General features: G+C 33.7%; 1 protein-coding gene across 4 annotated transcripts in view; it reads right to left on the reverse strand.

The window, feature by feature from the left end:
* Positions 1-19,477, reverse strand: part of IPMK (inositol polyphosphate multikinase) — a 37,387-nt gene that overhangs the window by 9,763 nt on the left and 8,147 nt on the right. The window contains exons 2-4 of one of the 4 annotated variants that reach the window (XM_019731842.2): positions 13,929-14,023; positions 11,958-12,054; positions 1,647-1,765 (exon numbers count right to left, since the gene is read on the reverse strand). In XM_019731842.2, coding sequence (XP_019587401.2) covers positions 1,647-1,765; positions 11,958-12,054; positions 13,929-14,023 — 311 coding nt within the window. Of the gene's footprint in view, positions 1-1,592; positions 1,766-11,957; positions 12,055-13,928; positions 14,024-19,477 lie in introns of all 4 variants that reach the window. The other 3 variants (XM_019731840.2, XM_074339440.1, XM_019731841.2) reach the window with 3 other exon arrangements.

Here is a 19,477-nt window from a genome sequence, read left to right on the forward strand (position 1 = left end):
AGACAAGAGAGCATCAATAGTATTAGGTTCCTGAAGAGGTGGGAAGGAATGAGATCCAAAGGGCATTTCCTTACACAGAGGATGGAAAATTCTTCAATGTCACAGGAAGGAATAAAGAAGGAATGAAAGCACCTGCAGGTTAGGTGTGTACATCCATTAGCAGGAAATTAAAAGAAATCCTGTCTGATAGCTTCATTTTTTCTGAAAGAAGGCAATGTCCCTGCTATAAGTGAGAAGGAAAGGGGGAGGGTGAAATTTGAAAACAGTGAAGGTTTAAACAGTTGCTCAGTTAGATTCCTGTGGGATGTTTATTTCTTATTTGTTTTAACATTATTCCATTACCCTTTTTCGTTTTACTGTATACTCACATTTAATTATAGTTTTCTAAATGAAATAATTGTATCAACAATTTCTTTGGTCTTATTAAAATCAGAGTATCAAATTCAACTGTGCTGTTATAACCATCACATTAACAATTCAACTATAATACTTACTATTAATTCCCTTGTTTAAAACTCAAAAGGAAGATCCATATATCTTATATGATGAATTTTAAAACTATCCATTATGCTTATATAGGTACACAATCATTTATCACATCTATAAATTTTACCTTCACGTCTAGAAGACATACCATTTGTTTAGAGAATTTTACTCCATATTACTTGACTGTGACCCATTGTTTACAAAGATGGCCTCAACGATCCTTCTCATCCATGAACACACTGCCCTTTGTATTGTGATTTCCCAATTTCCACCATGAGAAGTGGAATCTATTTCTCCTCCCTATCCATAATATGGGCTGACCCTGTGTGTATACTCTGACCTATAGAATTCCAGAGAAGTAACAACACTTCCTAACCTAGATTTCAAGAGCCCTTGTGGCTCCCATTCTTGCCTTCTTGGAATGTGGTACATGACGAAGCTCCAGCTAGCCTCCTGGAGGATGAAAGACCACATGGAAAAAGGCCCATCCAAAAGTTAGTACAAACTCCCAGACATAACAGTGAGGTAATTTTAGACCATCTAGCCCCAGTCGAGCCATCAGATGAGTGCAGCCACATAAGGGACCCTAGGAGAGATCCGCAGTATTATCTACCTAAGCCCAGCTCAAATTGCCAACCCACAGAACCATAAGGAAATGAAAAAACTGTTTTAAATTACAGTCTGCAACATTGGCCTAATTTTAGCTTCTCTTTCTATTTTAAAAATATAGAAAAAATTACTGAATATATAAACGTAGCACTTTACTCATGGGAAAATCATAAATAATAAAATATTTACTTATCACATTTATTTTACACCTACACTTAAAGCTTCTTTAAAACAAAATTACCATAGTAAGAATCTTGAGGTTCAGCCATTCATTCATTTATTAATCACATACTATGTGTCAGAATCATTTGACACTGACCAAATATCAGTGAACAAAAGAGATAAAAATCTCTGCCCACGTTGGGGAGTTATAGACAACCTAATTCCAAAAAATATTACTTTCTGATATATTAGTATTATAATGACATCTATAATTTTCAAGGGAAGAACATCTAATGAGAAATGTGCATATTATACTAATTAATAATCACTCTTACCCTCATGCCAAGCACCAAGAACCCAATCTCTTCCATTAATGGGTACTTGCTGACCTGTTGCTGAATCTTCTCAGCTGAAGCAAAAGGATCATAGCTTTTTCGCCCTATCTTTACATCCATTATACAGGGCTTATTAAATTTATGGGTCACATCTTCCAGTTTCAGGTACAAATCTGTTATTAAAGAAATACTCTAATTAGTAATTGGTAAACATAACCTCTCAAGTAACTTCCAGGGGAAACAAAATGAGGAAAACTTAAAACTGAGAAAAAAGTTAAAATAAATCCAGAATCAACAATTATAATAAATCTACCTGAAAAAGAATTATAACAAATATACATATCACAAAGAATCTCTTGTAGGAGGTGGATTAAATAATATTCAACCATAAGCAGAAGGTATGAAGTAGATAAAGGTTTTCAAGGACATACATTAAAAAGGCAATGAGATTACTTCAGAAACTGTTCCAGAATGCATTCCCCTTTTAATACAGTTTATGTCATCTATGCCTCAGCAGATCTCTTAGTATTTTAATTTTTAAAAAACTTATTCTTCATTTAAAATTAGTAATAAATAAATCCTTCCCAGAGTACATAACAGAAGTAAAGGTTAAGAAAGGCAAATCAATTCAAATGATGGTCACTGCCAAATATACATTCTAGTCTTACTAGTCTCAAAGGAAAAACAAACACCTTGCCTTTTAGAACACAAGCATTCCTCTTAAGTTCATTTATAAATCACTCTGGCAACCTGCATACATCTCCTAAAGAAAACTATTATAAATGGAGATTCAAGTAAAAACTTATAAAAGCCCCAGTTATCACACTAGCTGAACTATTTACAGTTTTAGCTTGAAAGTAAGGGTCCAACTGAACTGAGGGAAGGAAGTAAGGCAAGAAATTCTTCCCCCCTTTCCTCGGTGAAAGAATTTTCCCAGAGTGCTGGACTGTACTATAATTTTAAGTTATGAATATACTAAGAAGCGTTTTTCCTCAAACACAGTTAAGATTATGTCTGCTTATATCAAAGTAATAAAGTTAGAGAAGGTGTATGTTTTCTATGAATTAACTAAAAAACTACCAGGGGAAAAAAGACTGATCCTCTAATGTCTTTTCTTTTTCCTTGTCACACCAAGACTAGTACAGTTATTAAATTGCAAGAAAGAAGTCAGTGCCAAACCAAAAGTGAGAACAACCCTGGTAAGGCTTGAGAAAGCTTTAAGCCCCTTAGATTTAAGAAATAGATTTAAGGATACGAAATAAAGAGATAGATTGTATTCTATAGTCAAAGGAATATGGTGGGGAGAGGGTTATGACTGTACAGAACTTGGGGAAGTCAAGCCCAAGTATGACAAAAAAGAACTGCAGCCTAAGAGAACAACACTGGCATACAAGAAGGACCCCTTCACATTTTTTTAAAAAGGATCTCAGACATCTTGAACAGGATAAGAGAAAACAAAAAGTCTGGATACAGACATGAAACCGCTAACAGTGAAAGGTAATGGGACAAATGGAAATATCCTGATCAAGAAAATGGAGCCCCTCCCACCCCCATCCAGCTTCTGCACTTGAAAAGATAATCACAGATGGGATGAGAAGATGGGAAAAACTGCAGCACAGGACATTTCCCTTCAGACTCTCTCCTCCCATCTCCAATTAACTTGAGCAAAAGGGAAGGAAAACCATTCATCCTTTCTCTATAGCTGTGTAAAAATTTCAGTAACACGGCCTTCATTTCAAATATCAGGAAAGACTAATTACATCCTAATACACTACATCACTGGCATTCACAAATTTATCATCATTAATTTCCATAAATCAAGAGACCCTAAAAGTATTACCGAGGTGAGGCTGTGCGTGGGAGTATAAAGACAGTGAGTGAACCTAGCTGACTATCACAGCATCTATATCCCACTGCAGGGTTATTGTTTTCTACTTGCCAATTTGGTAGTGATTAAAAACAAACAATAAACGTTTCTATAATAAGATATAAATGACAGACGCTACAGTAGAGAAGAGCAAATCTGAATATAAAATCCCTATTTCTTCCTTTTCCTCTTGGGAAGGAGGAAAATGCAAATGCAAACTCTATAAATAGTAGGGATATAATAAATGTTTGCTGAATGGATGATACCTGCCCTTCTCATTCCTATTGACCAGTGGACTTTGGGCTTGGCTTTCCTCATACCATGATAAACTGTCATTCCTTCAGTAGATAAGCCTGAGTATTACGAGTTTCATTTGACTATTCTGACTAGCCAAATGTGTTTTTCTTTACCTTACTTTCATTTTTTATATAATTGGAATTACCAAATAACTGCTAAATTATTATTAGCCTTAAGTTAACAGTTTTTAGGTGAAGGCTTTCTGAGAGTTGGTTTAGTGTTTTCTTTTAGCTCTCTGGCCTCAATTTTTTTTTAAGTGAAAAGTAAAAATCTGAGATTTTCATTTCTATCATTGCCTCTAAGTTATAAACACCAAAACCTGCTTTAGAGTTGCAAAGGTTTTAAGAATGAGTACGATGTTATATATCTAGCAGCTTGCCACAAGTACTTTAAATAAAACAGGTAAATAGAAAAATGGGACATGATCTGAGCCTCGAGAGCTTTACTGATTTTTCTACAGGTCAACATCACTAGAAATAAATCTGAATATTAACTCTCGGAAAAATGCTTTTAACAAATTATTTCACTAGAACAGAGCTTAAAGCAGGACAGTCTTGAGATTCAGCAACTTAAATGATCAAAGGCATTTAAACTACTCCAGATAGAAGATCTATCTTAGTCTGTCAGGCTTTTTGGATGAGTTTTAGAACTTATTTCCTTTTTACCTACAAATTTAAAAATGCTTCTTCAACATATACCCAGAGAGGCCTAGCTGAAAAATCGTCCCTTGTTACCCAGTGTGTGGTATTGCTTTGTAAGCGCGGCTTCCCTGTTATTAAGTTCATTCTGACCAAGGTCACAGAAATAAATTAAACTGCATTAATATGATATATGGAAAATATCTTGGAAATTAATTATGATTATTTGCTATCATGTAACTTATAAGATAGAATTTTGAATATTAAAAAAATGAAGAGAGCTGATTTTTACATATATACGCATGTGTATTTGTATGTACATAAATCATAAAGATAGCTAGCATAATAACTAGATTTACTCTTCTAAATTCTGGAAAGCTCTAGGACAACAGATTCTGATGAAACCAGTCTGTCAGCGAGCCAAGGACTAGCATTTGTGAACCTCAGATCTAATATTCTGCAAGGTTTAGTCTTGGTTATTTGTATAATAAATAAAAGGACATCTACTTTTCATAAACGCAGTTCATTACAAGGTTACACTGACTAGAAATATAGTTAAGTTTAATAGTGTATGGCTGAGATAAATCTATTACTTATCTGTTAATTTATGGAAAGTATATATAGAATTTCCATAATTCCTTAATTTTTTAAGGTAAAAATAACTACCAGTTATTGCAAAATAAACCACTTCATGCTGTTATAAGCAGACTATTAAGTAAGATTTTGCAGTGGCTTTACCAATGCCATGGTTACCATGCTCAAAGTATTTACATACTTTATACTGTTGATGATAGTATAAGATTACACAAGTGTAAGATTACGCATTATTAAGAATGAAGGAAGCACTTAAAAAAAAAATTAGAGACAATATCTGCGACAAATATAGAGGTAAAAATCCCAACAAAATACTAGCAAATCAAACATGGTAATACATTAAAAGATCACAATCAAGTAGGGTTCATTCCAGGAGTGCAAGCATGGTTCAACATATGCAAACTGATCCATGTGATAACCACAGTAACAAAGTATATGCCACACTAACAAAGTAGAGGATAAAAATCATGATCATATTAATAGATGTAAAAAAAAAGCATTTCACAAGCTACAACATGCACTTATGATTAAAAACCTTTATAAAATAGGTATAGAAGTACCTCAACATAACAAAAGCCATATATAACGAACCCCCAGCTAACATACTCAATGGTGAAAAAACTGAAAGCTTTTCCTCTAAGATCAGGAACAAGGCAAGGATATCTCCTCTCACCGTTATTCAAAATAGTACTAGAAGTCCTAGCCAGAGCAATCAGGAAAGAGAAAGAAATAAAAGGCTTCCAAACTGGGAATGAAGAAGTAAAATTGTCACTTTTTGCAGACAACATGATTCTTTATATAGAAAATCCTAAAGAAACTACCAAAAAACTATTAGAAACAGTAAACAAATACAGTAAAGTTGCAGGATACAAAACCAATATACAAAAATACATTGTGTTCCTATATACTAACAATGAAATATCAGACAAATAAAAAAGAATTCCATTTGCAATTGCAACAAAAAGAATAAAAGACCTAGGAATAAACAAAGGATATGAAGGATCTACACACTGAAATCTACAAGAGAACTGAAAGAAACTGAAGACACAAGGAAATGGAAAGATATTCAGTGTTGATGGATTAGAAGAATCAACATAGTTAAAATGGCCATATTACCTAAAGCAATATACAGATTTAATGCAATCCCCATCAAAATCCCAATGTCATTTTTCAAAGAAATAGAACAAAAAAATCATCAAATTTGTATGGAACCATAAAAGACCCTGAATAGCCAAAACAATCCTGAGAAAAAAGAACAAAGCCAGAGGTATCACACTCCCTGACTTCAAATTATACTACAAATCTACAATAATCAAAACAGCATGGCACTGGCAGAAAAACAGACCAATGGAACAGAATTAAGAGCTCAGAAATAAACCCACATGTATATGGGGAACTAGTTTTGACAAAGGAGCCAAAAACATACAATGGAGAAAAGAAAGTTTCTTCAAAAGCCTCTGTTGTGAAAACTGGAAAGCCACATGCAAAAGAATGAAACTAGACTGCTGTTTGCCCCATACATAAAATTCAACTCTTCAACTCGATATGGATTAAAAAAACACCCTAAATATAAGGTGTGAAACAATAAAATACATAGAAGAAAACATAGATAGGTACTAAACTTACAGACCTTGGTCATAGAGAGGATTTTAAGAATTTGATCCCAAAGGCAAGGGAAGTAAAAGCAAAATTAAATGAATGGAACTATATCAAACTAAAAAGCTTCTGTATAGCAAAAGAAACCATTAATAAAACAAAACAGCAGCCAACTGAATAGGAGAAGATATTGCAAATAATACCTCTGATAAAGGGCTAATATTCAAAATATATAAAGAACTCATACAATCCAACAACAACAACAAAAAACAATTAAAAAATGGGCAGAGGACTTGAACAGACACTTTTCCCAAGAATACACACAAATGGCAAACAGATATATGAAAAAATGTTCAACTTCACTAGCTAATAGGGAAATGCAAATCAAAACCACAATGAGATACCACCTCATACCTCTTTAAATGGCTATTACCAATAAGACAAGAAATAACAACTGTTGGAGAGGCTGTAGAGAAAAAGGAAACCTCTCATACACTGCTGCTGGGAATGTAAATTGGTACAGCCTCTTTGGAAAACAGTATGGAGATTTCTCAAAAAATTAAGAAAAGAACTACCATACGACTCTGCAATCCCTCTTATGGCTATCTACCCGAAAAATTTGAAAACATTTGTTCCTATGTTCATTGCAGCATTATTCACAATAGCCAAGACACAGAAACAACCTAAGTGTCCTTTGATGGATGACATATATACAATGGAATACTACTCAGCCATAAGAAAATATGAAATACTGCCATTTGCGACAACATGGGCAGATGTTTAGAGTATCATGCTAAGCAAAATAAGTCAAGAACCAAATGATTTCACTCATATGTGGGATATAAAACAGAAAGCAACAAACGAACAAACAAAACAAACTCATCAACACTGACAACAGTAAGATGGTTACCAGAGGGGAAGGGGGTGAGGGGAGGATGAAGAGGGTAAAGGGCAAATTTATGGTGATAGAGGGAGACTAGACTTTGAGTGGTAAGCACACAATACAGTATGTAGAAGATGTGTTACAGAGCTGTAAACTGGGAACTTACATACTGCTAGTAACCAATGTCATCCCAATAAACGTAATAAAAAAAATGAAGGAAGCTTATCTATTTTAAACATATTTCCTATTTAAATATGTATAATTAAATATAATTATCTTAAATATAAATTAAATACAGTACTTATATTGTATGATAATATTAAGCATAAAAAACTCCTACAGCAAATTTTCTACTGCTGGAATATAGTCCTGACACTCTGAGAGGCAGAAAAGTTCCCAGGCTGGGAGAAAAAAATGTAAACATTTGAATACTGTGGAAAAATAAAGACCTACAAATAACTGCCATATTTCCCTGGAAATAAGACCGGGTCTTATACTAAGGTTTGCTCCAAAAGACTCATTAGGGCTTACGTTTAGGGCATGTCATCCTGAAAAATCATGCTAGGGCTTATTTTCCAGTTAGGTCTTATTTTCGGGGAAACATGGTAAACAGTAAATATAACTAGTTTCTTTAAAGAAAAGACAAGGGAGAGGGTATTTAGGGAGTAGAAGAAAGACTTATTTAGATCTCCTTAATCAGTATTATTGCTTGTATAAATTATGAGAACATGTGTTCCAAATTCATCAAGCTCTTCTTACCATGAGCTGATTGTCCGGCTAGGTCTTATTTTGGGGGAAACACTACCATATCTAGAAAGTCTACTTGTCATTAGCTATTATCTTCATTTCTGAACCTCCCAAAAAGAAGAAAAGGCCAGGTGGGGAACCCCTGCCGAGCTATGAAGCCAGATGGAAAAACATAAGGCCTTGCTTCTCTCTGCTGCTTTCCACATCAATCATCAGCCATTTCTGGGATCAACAGACACCAAAAGTAGAAAGAATTTAAGTAGAGAGCTTTTAGCCTCCAAACTTGGGGTAAAAGGGGAGGGAGGGATTAAACATGTATGCCAGTTTATTTCAGTTCATGCTTCCTGAAACGTGACTAGTAACTAGACCCAGAAACCTATTGATCAATTAGGCTGGAGATTATATTTGAGAACTCTCAATTTGCTCAAACCTAATTGAACATATACTTTTCTTTTTTCTTTTTTTAAGGGAATAATAATCATACAGTAACTAATTTTTTTTTAATTTATTGGGGTGACAATTGTTAGCAACATTACATAGATTTCAGGTGTACAATTCTGTATTACATCATCTATAAATCCCATTGTGTGTTCACCACCCAGAGTCAGTTCTCCTTCCATCACCATATATTTGATCCCCCTTACCCTCATCTCCCACCCCCGACCCCCCTTACCCTCTGGTAACCACTAAACTATTGTCTGTGTCTATGAGTTTCTGTTTCTCATTTGTTTGTCTTGTTCTTTTGTGAACATATACTTTTCTATTCCTCCAAATAACTATCAACAAAAGTCTTTTGATGGTACATGTGCTAGGAATCTGAGTTTATACACAGGTACAAATGAGATTTAATATATATAACTAGGCCAAAATCTTCAAAGATAATTGCCAACAATTGATTTGTCTTAAAAAAAAAAATTCCATTGGTCATGTTCTAAAATTAGCAGTAGTGATAATTGTACAACTATAAATATACTAAAAACTACTGAATTATACAATTTAAATGAGTGAGCTTTGTGGTGTATGAATTATATTTCAGTAAAACTGTGATAAAAATTTTAAAAAAAGTGTTAATCAGTACATTCTTTTGTCTCTCAAGTTACAATAATTTGCTCAGCAAATTGGTAGGTAGACCTTTTACATTTTACTACTTTTGATAATAAGAACTCTATCAAGTTTTATGAAACTACCATGAGCACATAAAATGCCCAAATAAAAAGGGAAAAAAAAACAGTAAATAATCATTAATTTAATACTATGTAAAAGACAGTAATACATACCACAGTATTCTAAAATTTGAGTATAGTTGAGCTTTGAACAACAGGGGTTTGAACTGTCTGGGTCAGTCCACCTATATGTGGATTTTTTTCAATAAACACTATAAATATATTTCCTGTTCCTTATGATTTTCTTAATAACATTTTCTTTTCTCTAGTTTACTTTATTGTAAGAATACAGTATATAATACATATAACATACAAAATATGTGTTAATCTACTGTTCATGTTATCAGTCAGGTTCTGGTTAATTGAAGACTATTAGTAAAGTTCTTGGACAGTCAAATGCTATACACAGAATTTTGACTGTGTGGGAGCAGGGGGGATGGTCAGCACCCTTAATCCCCAGTTGTTCAAGGGTCAACTGTATTTGTTTTTATGATCTTGTGGAATAAACATGAATAAAAGTTTCCCATCCTATATTTGTATCACTTATAATCAAAAGGATAAAAACAGAAAGATGACTGCATGAACTCTCTAGCAAAATCAAAGCTAAACAATCTGCATGGTGCAACACTTTTGTCCAACTTCTTCCAGAGCTAACAAAACAGGAAAAGAATAGGAAATCCTCTGAGGCAACTCTAGGTATTACTGAACCACTCTACACACGTATATGTTTTTTATTCCCAGTCTTTTTTTCCCCCTTCTATTTCCATTTTCTCCTCTTATTTTCCTCACCTTGTCTTCTCATCTCGGTAGCACCAATATTTACAGTTATATTCAAATAAGAGTATTAGAATTTGCAAAGCATTCTCACATAACCTGCGTCTTCACAACTCTGTGGCGGTATTATTTTCAATTTATAGAAGAAAAAGTAGAACTCAAAAGGTTAATGAGTTAGGCATGTTCACAAAATTTGAAAATAACAAAGGTAGAAGCTAACACTTTTGATTTCAAAGTTATTGCTTTCTATATTAGCATAGATGTCCCTTAATGTTATTTAGTATAGAAGACCAAAAAGGTTCTTCATTGCTAGCAAATCCTTGATTCTTAAATCATGTGCTAGTAATCCAAACTATAAAATGTTACTTTTAATTATTTCTTCTCTTATCCAAATTTTTGTATATACTCTACTTTTCAAAATAATGATGGTGTTTGTTCAGTTAGTCTACCCTTTCTAAAGTCTTTTAAAACTGAGCATTTAATTATCTAGATATCTAATATCTAACACCATCCTCAGCAACTTTTGTTAATCTTTCAATGTCATTTTATTGAGACATAATGATCTGCTCTAAATTAAACAGCAATCAGTAGCAGTTAATTGGAACCTAGCTATCTTAAATTACACAATGGAAATATGTACAAATCAAAAGTGATCGTAATGATTTGTGAAATAATTTAAGCAACATGTTGATGTGAATCAAGCACACACACACGGAACTAAAAAACAAGAAAGGAAGGAAGCAGCAGAGATGAAGGGGGGAAGAAAAGGAAGAGGAGAGGAGAGAGGAGACAAGGAAAGGGAGAGGGAGAGAAAAGAGTCTCCACTCATTATTTTTTTTCCATGCAATTGAAGTATAGGAGAAACCTAAACACCCAAGGGAACCACTGATTTAGTATTACCTGAGGATACTCACAGGGAGATAACATGAGCCCCTATTAATGAAACTTGACTCACAGTCAATGAGTCAAAGGAAGATCAAGAACTAAGGAAAAGAACAAGCTGAAAATCAAGCCTCCTGCTTTCCTGTTCTCAAAATGTGATTCAAGCACTATCTACACCAAAAGTTTGTAGTTTTATTTAAGAAGCATACCACTGAACTCCAACTTAAATCTGTATAATCAAAATGTCTGGGAGTTGAGCCTATTAATGTGCATTTTAACAACCCTATGGGTTATTCTTAAACCCAGTCAAGCTTCAAACTCCTACCCTATTCATGAACCTTCTTCAATCGTTACACAAGCTGTTTGTTCAATTAAATTCTGTCTACTCAGTCAAAGTCCCTGGAAGTGGTAAATACTGCTTCAAGTATTAACTAATATTATGAAGGAGAAATGCTATGCCCTTAACACAGATCAGTTTCTCCTGTAAACTTACTGGTGTTTTTAAAAACACTTCAATTTAAAGCCCAAAGATGGGGGAAGAAGGAGTGGAATAGGAGACAGGGAGAAAGTTATGCAAAGAAAATATACTTCCTGATGTTTTTTCCTACGCAAAATTCAAATAAATAAATAGCCCAGTAAATTATGAAAAGAGAACACCTGTACATCAATACAGTATTAAGTACCAGTATAAATATTTTCATTCAATTGTAACAGATTGGTCATTCATTTGTATATACCATTTAAGAAACTGGTAATGAAAAACAAGTGTATTAATAAGTTTTCTTTAATGAAGTAGAGAAAGATTAGGAAAGAAATACACATATATGCTGTTTTTGTAATACTAGGCTCACTTTTATATAAAGCCTTTTAAAAAGTCACTCTCCTGAACTAAGAATAAAAGATGGATTTTGGGGAAAAGATTACCATTTGGTGCAGTGGGAGGTGACCAGATGCCATAATATTTTGGCAAATACTTTCGTAGCTCTGTAAGAACACCATCAGTACAATCAGCAGCATAAACCTAAAACAGAGAAATATAACACTTGCATGTTAGTTTCTTATAATGCTTTATAATTGCCCTACATATTTCTCAAATAAAACAATACCGTTGAATCATAATTTATCTGGTAAGAGCTTTAACTGGAAGTAAATTTGGAATAAGTAAAAAAAAAGGGTACTGTGTGCCTCCAATGAAAAACTATGTGCTGTTTACAGCATGTTCTTCTTGATTATCTAGTCTAGTCTTTCACTGTCCTTGAACTATTTTACAACTAAGTGAGCAATAGATAACTTTTAGCAAATACAAAAGAAATCTTGTCCATATACATGCCAATAGGTTCTGGCCAGAGAAGATTCAACTGATTTCCCTCCACCCCCATGGAAGGGGGGAGTTTAGTGTCCATGTGTTTCATTTATTTGTTTCATTTCATTCCATTTAAATTTGTGCTTCTGCCACTTCTCTTTTGAACCAGATTTAACATCTGCCTGGTTCCCTCATTAAATGAGTTTAACAAAATCTTTAACACATGCTTATTTTAAATCTGTAAGGGAGTTGTGATTTACCTTTTTTTAAAAAAAATTATCCTTTAGTTCATTTTCAGTCTAATTATTGCCCATTTAATTCCTTCATTTATAACCAGTAATAATTCTAGAAAATACTAGAAATGTTCAGATATCCTGGAACTAAGATTCTTACTTATTTTCCTCAAAGAAGAGAGAAAGAAAATATTTTAAAAACAACTTGTAAGACATTTCATTTAATTAACTTTTTCAAATATGGTCTACCTAGTTATCCGAAACCATTAAAGTTCACTGGTATAAACTGCTTATGAAATCTTAGTATTAGAATTCTTATTATATATGTGAAGCCATATTAAGTACAACGCAATTCTACAGAATACACTCAAGTGTGGCAGACACTCACCAAATATACATGAGATACATTGTATTTCGCAGCCTTCCCTGTTGAAATGTGAGCAGAAGTGATAGTCACTTCCAGGCCACGGGAATTAAGAGCAGGGTGTACCTGGCACAGTGACAGTGAGGGCAGTGTTCATAGTGACAAGATGATAGGCATAGTTCATGTAACAAGATGGAGGAACCAAGGATATATCTCTACGTACTGACCTAAAATAGTTCATGATACACTTTTAAGTGAAAAAGATAAAAGAACTAGAAGAGCAGAGAGGTAAACTTTCTCTTCTTTTTAAGTATTTTTTAAAAGTAGAACTGGCATTTACTAAACATGCCAGAAAAGATAACTTAAAAACCTTTCTACCTAGAAATGCAGGATAAAACACAACAAATATATATTTTTTTAAGTGCATAGCTGAGCTCCCAAGGAAAAAAAAAGAAATTCACAGGGACCTAAAATCAAAAGGAAACCAAAAGCATTAAAATGAGCAGGTTGGTGGCTGCCAGGGATCATGCCATAGGGTTGCAGGGTTTTCTTTTGGGGAGATAAAAATGATTGTAACTAGATAGAGGTGTTGGTTACAAAACACTGTGAACATAATGAAAAATGTTCCTAGTCATATGGTTAATTAGATGTTAAGTCTGACCCTTTCCCCCCTGCTTTGGAGAGTCACAATGCACCTCAGCACTACGCTCGAAGAAATCCTGTAGTAAAAACACTTATTTAAACTCAGCATTTCTGCAAAATACAAATAGTGTTTCAGTTAGGTGTTTTTCAAAATGTAGGTCACAGCCCATTAATTAAAATGAATTTAGTGGATCAGAACAGAAAATAAAATACTAGGTTACATCAGTAAAAATAAGCACTGTATTTCATAAAGCTTTTGTTTCAGTCACATACATTCATTATACATCAAATGTATTTCTGAGTTACCACTAGAAAACTGAAAAACACTGTAAATGTAAGAAAACAAATCTTACCTCACTTACCATATTATAGAATTCTAGCTCTCTTGGACCCCTTGGGGGTGGCTGTAACTGTTTCAAAACTGTGCCATCTGGATGTTGCAATATACCTATAGAACAAAAATCCCATATTTTTGTAATGCTTTAATAATAGTGTATCTTGTATCCTAGGATAGATTTAGATTTGTTCCTGAAGTTACAGATAAACTATTTCATAAATTTAAGGGTTTTCTTTTACTTAGTTCAGAAATTTTAGCATTCAACCAACATGTTTCGGTGCTTGTTATATGCAAAGCACCAGAATACAAATTCTAAATAGTTTGGTTTTACTGTCTCCAACTTCTATTTCCGTTACAGCCTAGGCTTTCTAATAAATAGAACACATGTGTCAATTTTTATAGAAATTCTTCAGTAACAGACTTTCCAGGAGATGTTAATTGAAACAAGAAGCAGGTTAAAAGCAGCAAAAATTGATCCCTTTTTTATAAAGAGAGAAAAACATGTTAACTGTGGTCCTGTATTAATTTCTTTGTAATTTTTTAAAAGTTTCTTTCATCTGTTTTAAGAAAGCAACTAAATTTTTTTTTCCTGATTCAGATGCATTGTGTACAGCTGTAGATATAGAATGAGGGCACGTAGCCAGTGGGAAAAGTGGAGGCAGCAATCCTGGAGCAGGAAGGGGAACCTTTTTAATCTGCCCTCTCAAAGAAGGAGCCTTCTTCTAAAGTATTATGTATGTACTAGCACTGGCCCTATCACTAGACCATGAAGACTCATTCCCAAATTTATGTTAAAAATCTTAAAATTTCATTTATTGAGTTTTCACAAGATCATGCTAGTTAGAACACAATAGGATTCAAATAAATCTATTTACAACCTTGATAAAATATGCCACTTAATTTTTTATTTCCTTTGGCAATTGTTAGGATTTTTAATATGATAAAAATGCAGAATTTAATCAACAGAAGCAGAAAGTCTCAATTTAAGAAGTACAGTAATCAAGTTATTAAAGACCTAGGTATAAAATAGGTAAATAGTAATCCATATGGATAAGATTGGTTGGTAAGCAGTCAAAAGATGTTGAGAATTTAAGAAGTTGTCTAATATAACTAAAAATTAGTGAAGAGAAATTGTATTCCTGAAGGTTGGAATGTAGAATGACAAAGGCCTTCACTCCCATGGTTAGAGAAATTTTCTATGGGCTAATGAAGAGTGGTAGATACAACAAAGCCTTGATGAACTGAATTCCAGAAGGCGGGGAACACAATTGAGTAGAGAACCATGGCAGCTTTTCTAGCTTGGGGCAGGCACCTAGTCTAGATACAGGTGAACCTGCCATTAGACAAACACATTTTAGCAGGCAAGCAAAAATCAGTTTGATTGTAGACAACAGTGTGGGGTAGCTGGAGGGATTAGAGACAACAGTTTTAACATAAAAAGAGACTGCTTTGTCCAGCAACTCTCCCAAACTACTACTCACTCCCCTCTGGGTTTTCAGAAAAAGTAGCCATGAAAAAGAAGATAATAATCCCCAGCATTCTCCCTGCGAATGAATTCCAGGATCCAAAAGTAAACCAACGGTATCTTAAACTGCAGCCAAATTCCTCCCCGCTGAAAAGCTGTATCAGGATAAAAAAAGAAGCATGTTGGCAGACTGAGCCAATGACAGATACACTGAATCTACGACTGTAGCTAGCACCAGCTCAATTAAATTCTATGAGGAATATGACTTATCAGACTCTTACTCTAACACAGGAAAGGGCTTATACTCTATGTGGAGTAAAACAAAACAAAAAACAGTACACTTCATTTCCCAGTTTTTTAAATAATATGTGCAAAATCCAATAAGAAAATTATAATACATATAAAAAAATCAACAAAATGTGATGCATAATCAAGAGAAAACATAGTCTATACAAGCTGGCAAATAGATGCCAAATAATTGTCATTAGCAAACAAAAATGTTAAAACAACAATTATAAATACGTTAAAGAAATTGTAGGAAAAAATGGATTTAAATGTTGAACAGAAGAGGTATTTTAGGAGAAAAACAAATTCTAAAAAAGACCTAAAGCAGAGGATTAAATAGGAATATTGAAAAAAAAAAAAAAAACTCCTTGGCAAATCAACCCCATTCTAAACATAAAATTACAACAGAGGAATTTCAAGGCCATGGTATACTGAAGGTTACTCATCTTCAGTTATTAGCTCAGGCTTCCATAACAAAATAGCACAGACTGTGTGGCTTAAACAGCAAACATTTATTTTCTAACAGTTCTAGAAGTCCCAGATCAAGATGCCAGAGAGTTGTCTTCCTAGCTTGTATTGTAGCCTTCTCACTTTGTCCTTACATTATGTGTGTGGGTTGGAGTGAAAGGCGGTAGGGGAGAAAGGAAAGGGGGGAGGGGGGAGAGAGAGGGGGAGAGAGAGAGAGAGAATACTCATGTCTCTTTTTATAAGAACACTAATCCTATTGGATCATGCCCCCACCCCTGTGGCCTCATTAACCTTAATTACCTCCACAAAGGCCCTATCTCCAAGTATAATCATACTATTGGGGGTTGGTTTCTCAACATATTAATTTGGGGGGGACACAATATTCAGTCCATAACAGAAAGTAACCATAACAACAAAACCCAAACTTGCTTCTACTGATTAGACTGGCTGAATCACCAACATTAAATAGTATAGCTGAAGAGGCGTATTAATTTAAGGCATAAATACTGTTTGCCTAAGTTGCTGCAGTCCTACACGTGATGTCCACAATTTAATAAAAAATTACAAGACATATGAAAAAGCAAGGGAAAAGCACTATCAAGAGATAATGCAAGGGTGGCCAGTTGGCTCAGTGGTTAGAGCACAATGCTCACAACACCAAGGTCGCCAATTCGATTCCCACATGGGCCAGTGAGCTGCACCCTCCACAACTAGACTGAAAACAATGACTTGACATGGAGCTGATGGGTCCTGGAAAAACACACTGTTCACCAATATTCCCCAATTTAAAAAAAAAAGAGAGAGAGAGAGAGAGAGATAATGCAACAGACAGAACAGTTTAAAATCACACTGATGTTAGAATTATCAAAGGAGCTTAAAATAACCATACTATGTTAAAAGGTACAACAGAAAAGGTAAACAACATGCATGAAAAGATAGGAAATTTCAGCAGAGAGAAATATTGAAAGTCAAATGGAAAGTTAGAAATAAAAAATGTGGTAACAGAGACAAAAAAAAATGTTTTCTGTGGGCTCATCAGTAGACATAAAATAGCAGAGGAAGGAAGCAGTGAATCTGATGACAGGTCAACAGAAATTACCCAAATCCAAACACAAAGAGAAAGAAAAAAAGAGTGGAAAAAAACAAAACAAAGCATCCAAGATCTATGGAATATCAAACAGTCTGAGGTAACTATCATTAGAACCCCAGAAAAAAAAAAAAATGGTACACTCATGTTCTTTGCAGCCATTATTCACAATCACCAAGAGGTAGAAGCACCTAAATGTCCATCAACAGATGAATAAATTTTTTTTAAAATGTGGTATATACATATAATGGTATATGATTCAGCATTAAAGAAAGGAAATTACTTTATATGTTACATGGATGAAACTTGAGGGCACACCTAAATGAAATAAGCCAGTCACAGAAGTACAAATACTGCATGAGTCTATTTACATGAGGTATCTAAGTTAGTCAAACTCATAGAAACAGCAATTACAATGCTGGTTTCCAGGGACTGGGGGAATGGGGAAAGGGGGTTTTGCTATTCAATGATTAGAGTTTCAGTTTTATAAGATGAAAAAGTTCTAGAGATATGTTGCACAAAAATGTGCATATAGTTAACACTACTGTACTGCACACTTAAAAATACTTAAGACGGTAAATTTTATGTTGTTTTTTTGCCACAATAAAAAAAATTGTGTATTCAGTAAGATTACAACTATAAAAAAATTAATGCATGTTAAAATTCCTATCTGTGGATGGAATAGTCTAGGTAACTTTTACTTCTTTGTTGCAACTTTTCCCCAGAAAATTCTGTAATAAGCATACATTGATGTTAGAATTATCATAAAGAGGAACATTTCATAATGATAAGGTCAATTCATTAAGACAAAACAATCTTAAATGTGTGTACCTAAATAACAGATTCAAAATACATGAAACAAAAACTGTAAGAACTGAGAAGATAGGCAAGCCTACAATTATTCTCTCAATAATTGATAAAACTATATAGAACATCAGTAATGATATATAAAACTTAAACAACAGTATCAAACACTTTACCACACTGACACTTACAGAATGCTATATCTAACAGATTATGTTTTTTCCTGTACAAGTGGAACATTTACCAAGACTGACCATGTGCTGGACTACAAAAAACAAGTCTAAAATCTAAAAAGATTAAAATCACACAGAGGACATTCTCTGACCATAATGGAAATAAGAAGAAGATATTTGGGAAAATACCAAATAAATGGAAAGTAAACACTTTTAATTAACCCATGGGTCAAAATTCACAAGTGAAATTAGAAAATATTTTTAGCTAAATGATAATGAAAACTCAACACATCAAAATTTGTGGAATGTAGCTAAAGAACACTAGTGCTTAAAGGAAAACGTGTAGTTTTAAATGCTTGTATTAGAAAAAAGGAAGGTTCTAGAAAAAGAACAATCTAGCCCCAAATATGTGGAAAGATAGCAGCAAAAGAAAAAAAAATCGAAGAATGGACAATGGAGAAATATGAATAAAACGAAATAGTTCTCTGATAAACCTCTAGCTAGACAGATCAAGAAAAGAAAAAGAGGTCCAAGATGGCGGATTAGATAAATGCTATGCCTACTGTATCTGAAGATCACACCAAAATTACAAATAAATTGTAAAACAATCAACCTCAAGAATCTTCTGAAGACTAGCTGAACAGAAACCCTATTATTAACTAAGGATATAAAGAACAAGACACATCGAGACTAACCAAACAAGGAAGGAAGGAAAAAAGGAAAGAAGGAAAAATTACCATTATTAGGAATAAATGAAAGATGAGATATCACTACAAATCCTACAAACATTAAAAGCATAAGAAAATTATGAACTTCATATCAACCAACTGAACAACTTTCATGAAATAAATAAATTCCTTTAGACACTAATTATTAAAGCCGACACAAGAAGAAACAAAATCTGGGTTGTCCTATGTCTATGAAAAATATTGAATTCATAATTTTAAATATCCTGAGACAACTATAGGCTGAAATAGCTTCATTAGTAAATTCCATCAAAAATTTACAGGAAAAAATAATACCAGTCTTACCAAATATGACCAGAAAAGTAGGAAACATTTCCCCACACATTTATTGAAACCCAGGATATTCTTGATTTTCAAAAACCCCAACAAAGTTTTAAAAGAAAATTACAGATAATTATCTCAAATTAACAGTCACAAAAATCTTTAGTGAAACATTAGTAAACCTAATCCAATAATATATAGTGGATAATTTATCACAACCATGTCAACTTTATTCTAGGAATGCAAGATTCATTTAAATATTTCAAAATGCGTAAA

This window comes from Rhinolophus sinicus, linkage group LG07 (genome assembly GCF_036562045.2).
Source record: "Rhinolophus sinicus isolate RSC01 linkage group LG07, ASM3656204v1, whole genome shotgun sequence".
Classification (NCBI taxonomy): domain Eukaryota; kingdom Metazoa; phylum Chordata; class Mammalia; order Chiroptera; family Rhinolophidae; genus Rhinolophus; species Rhinolophus sinicus.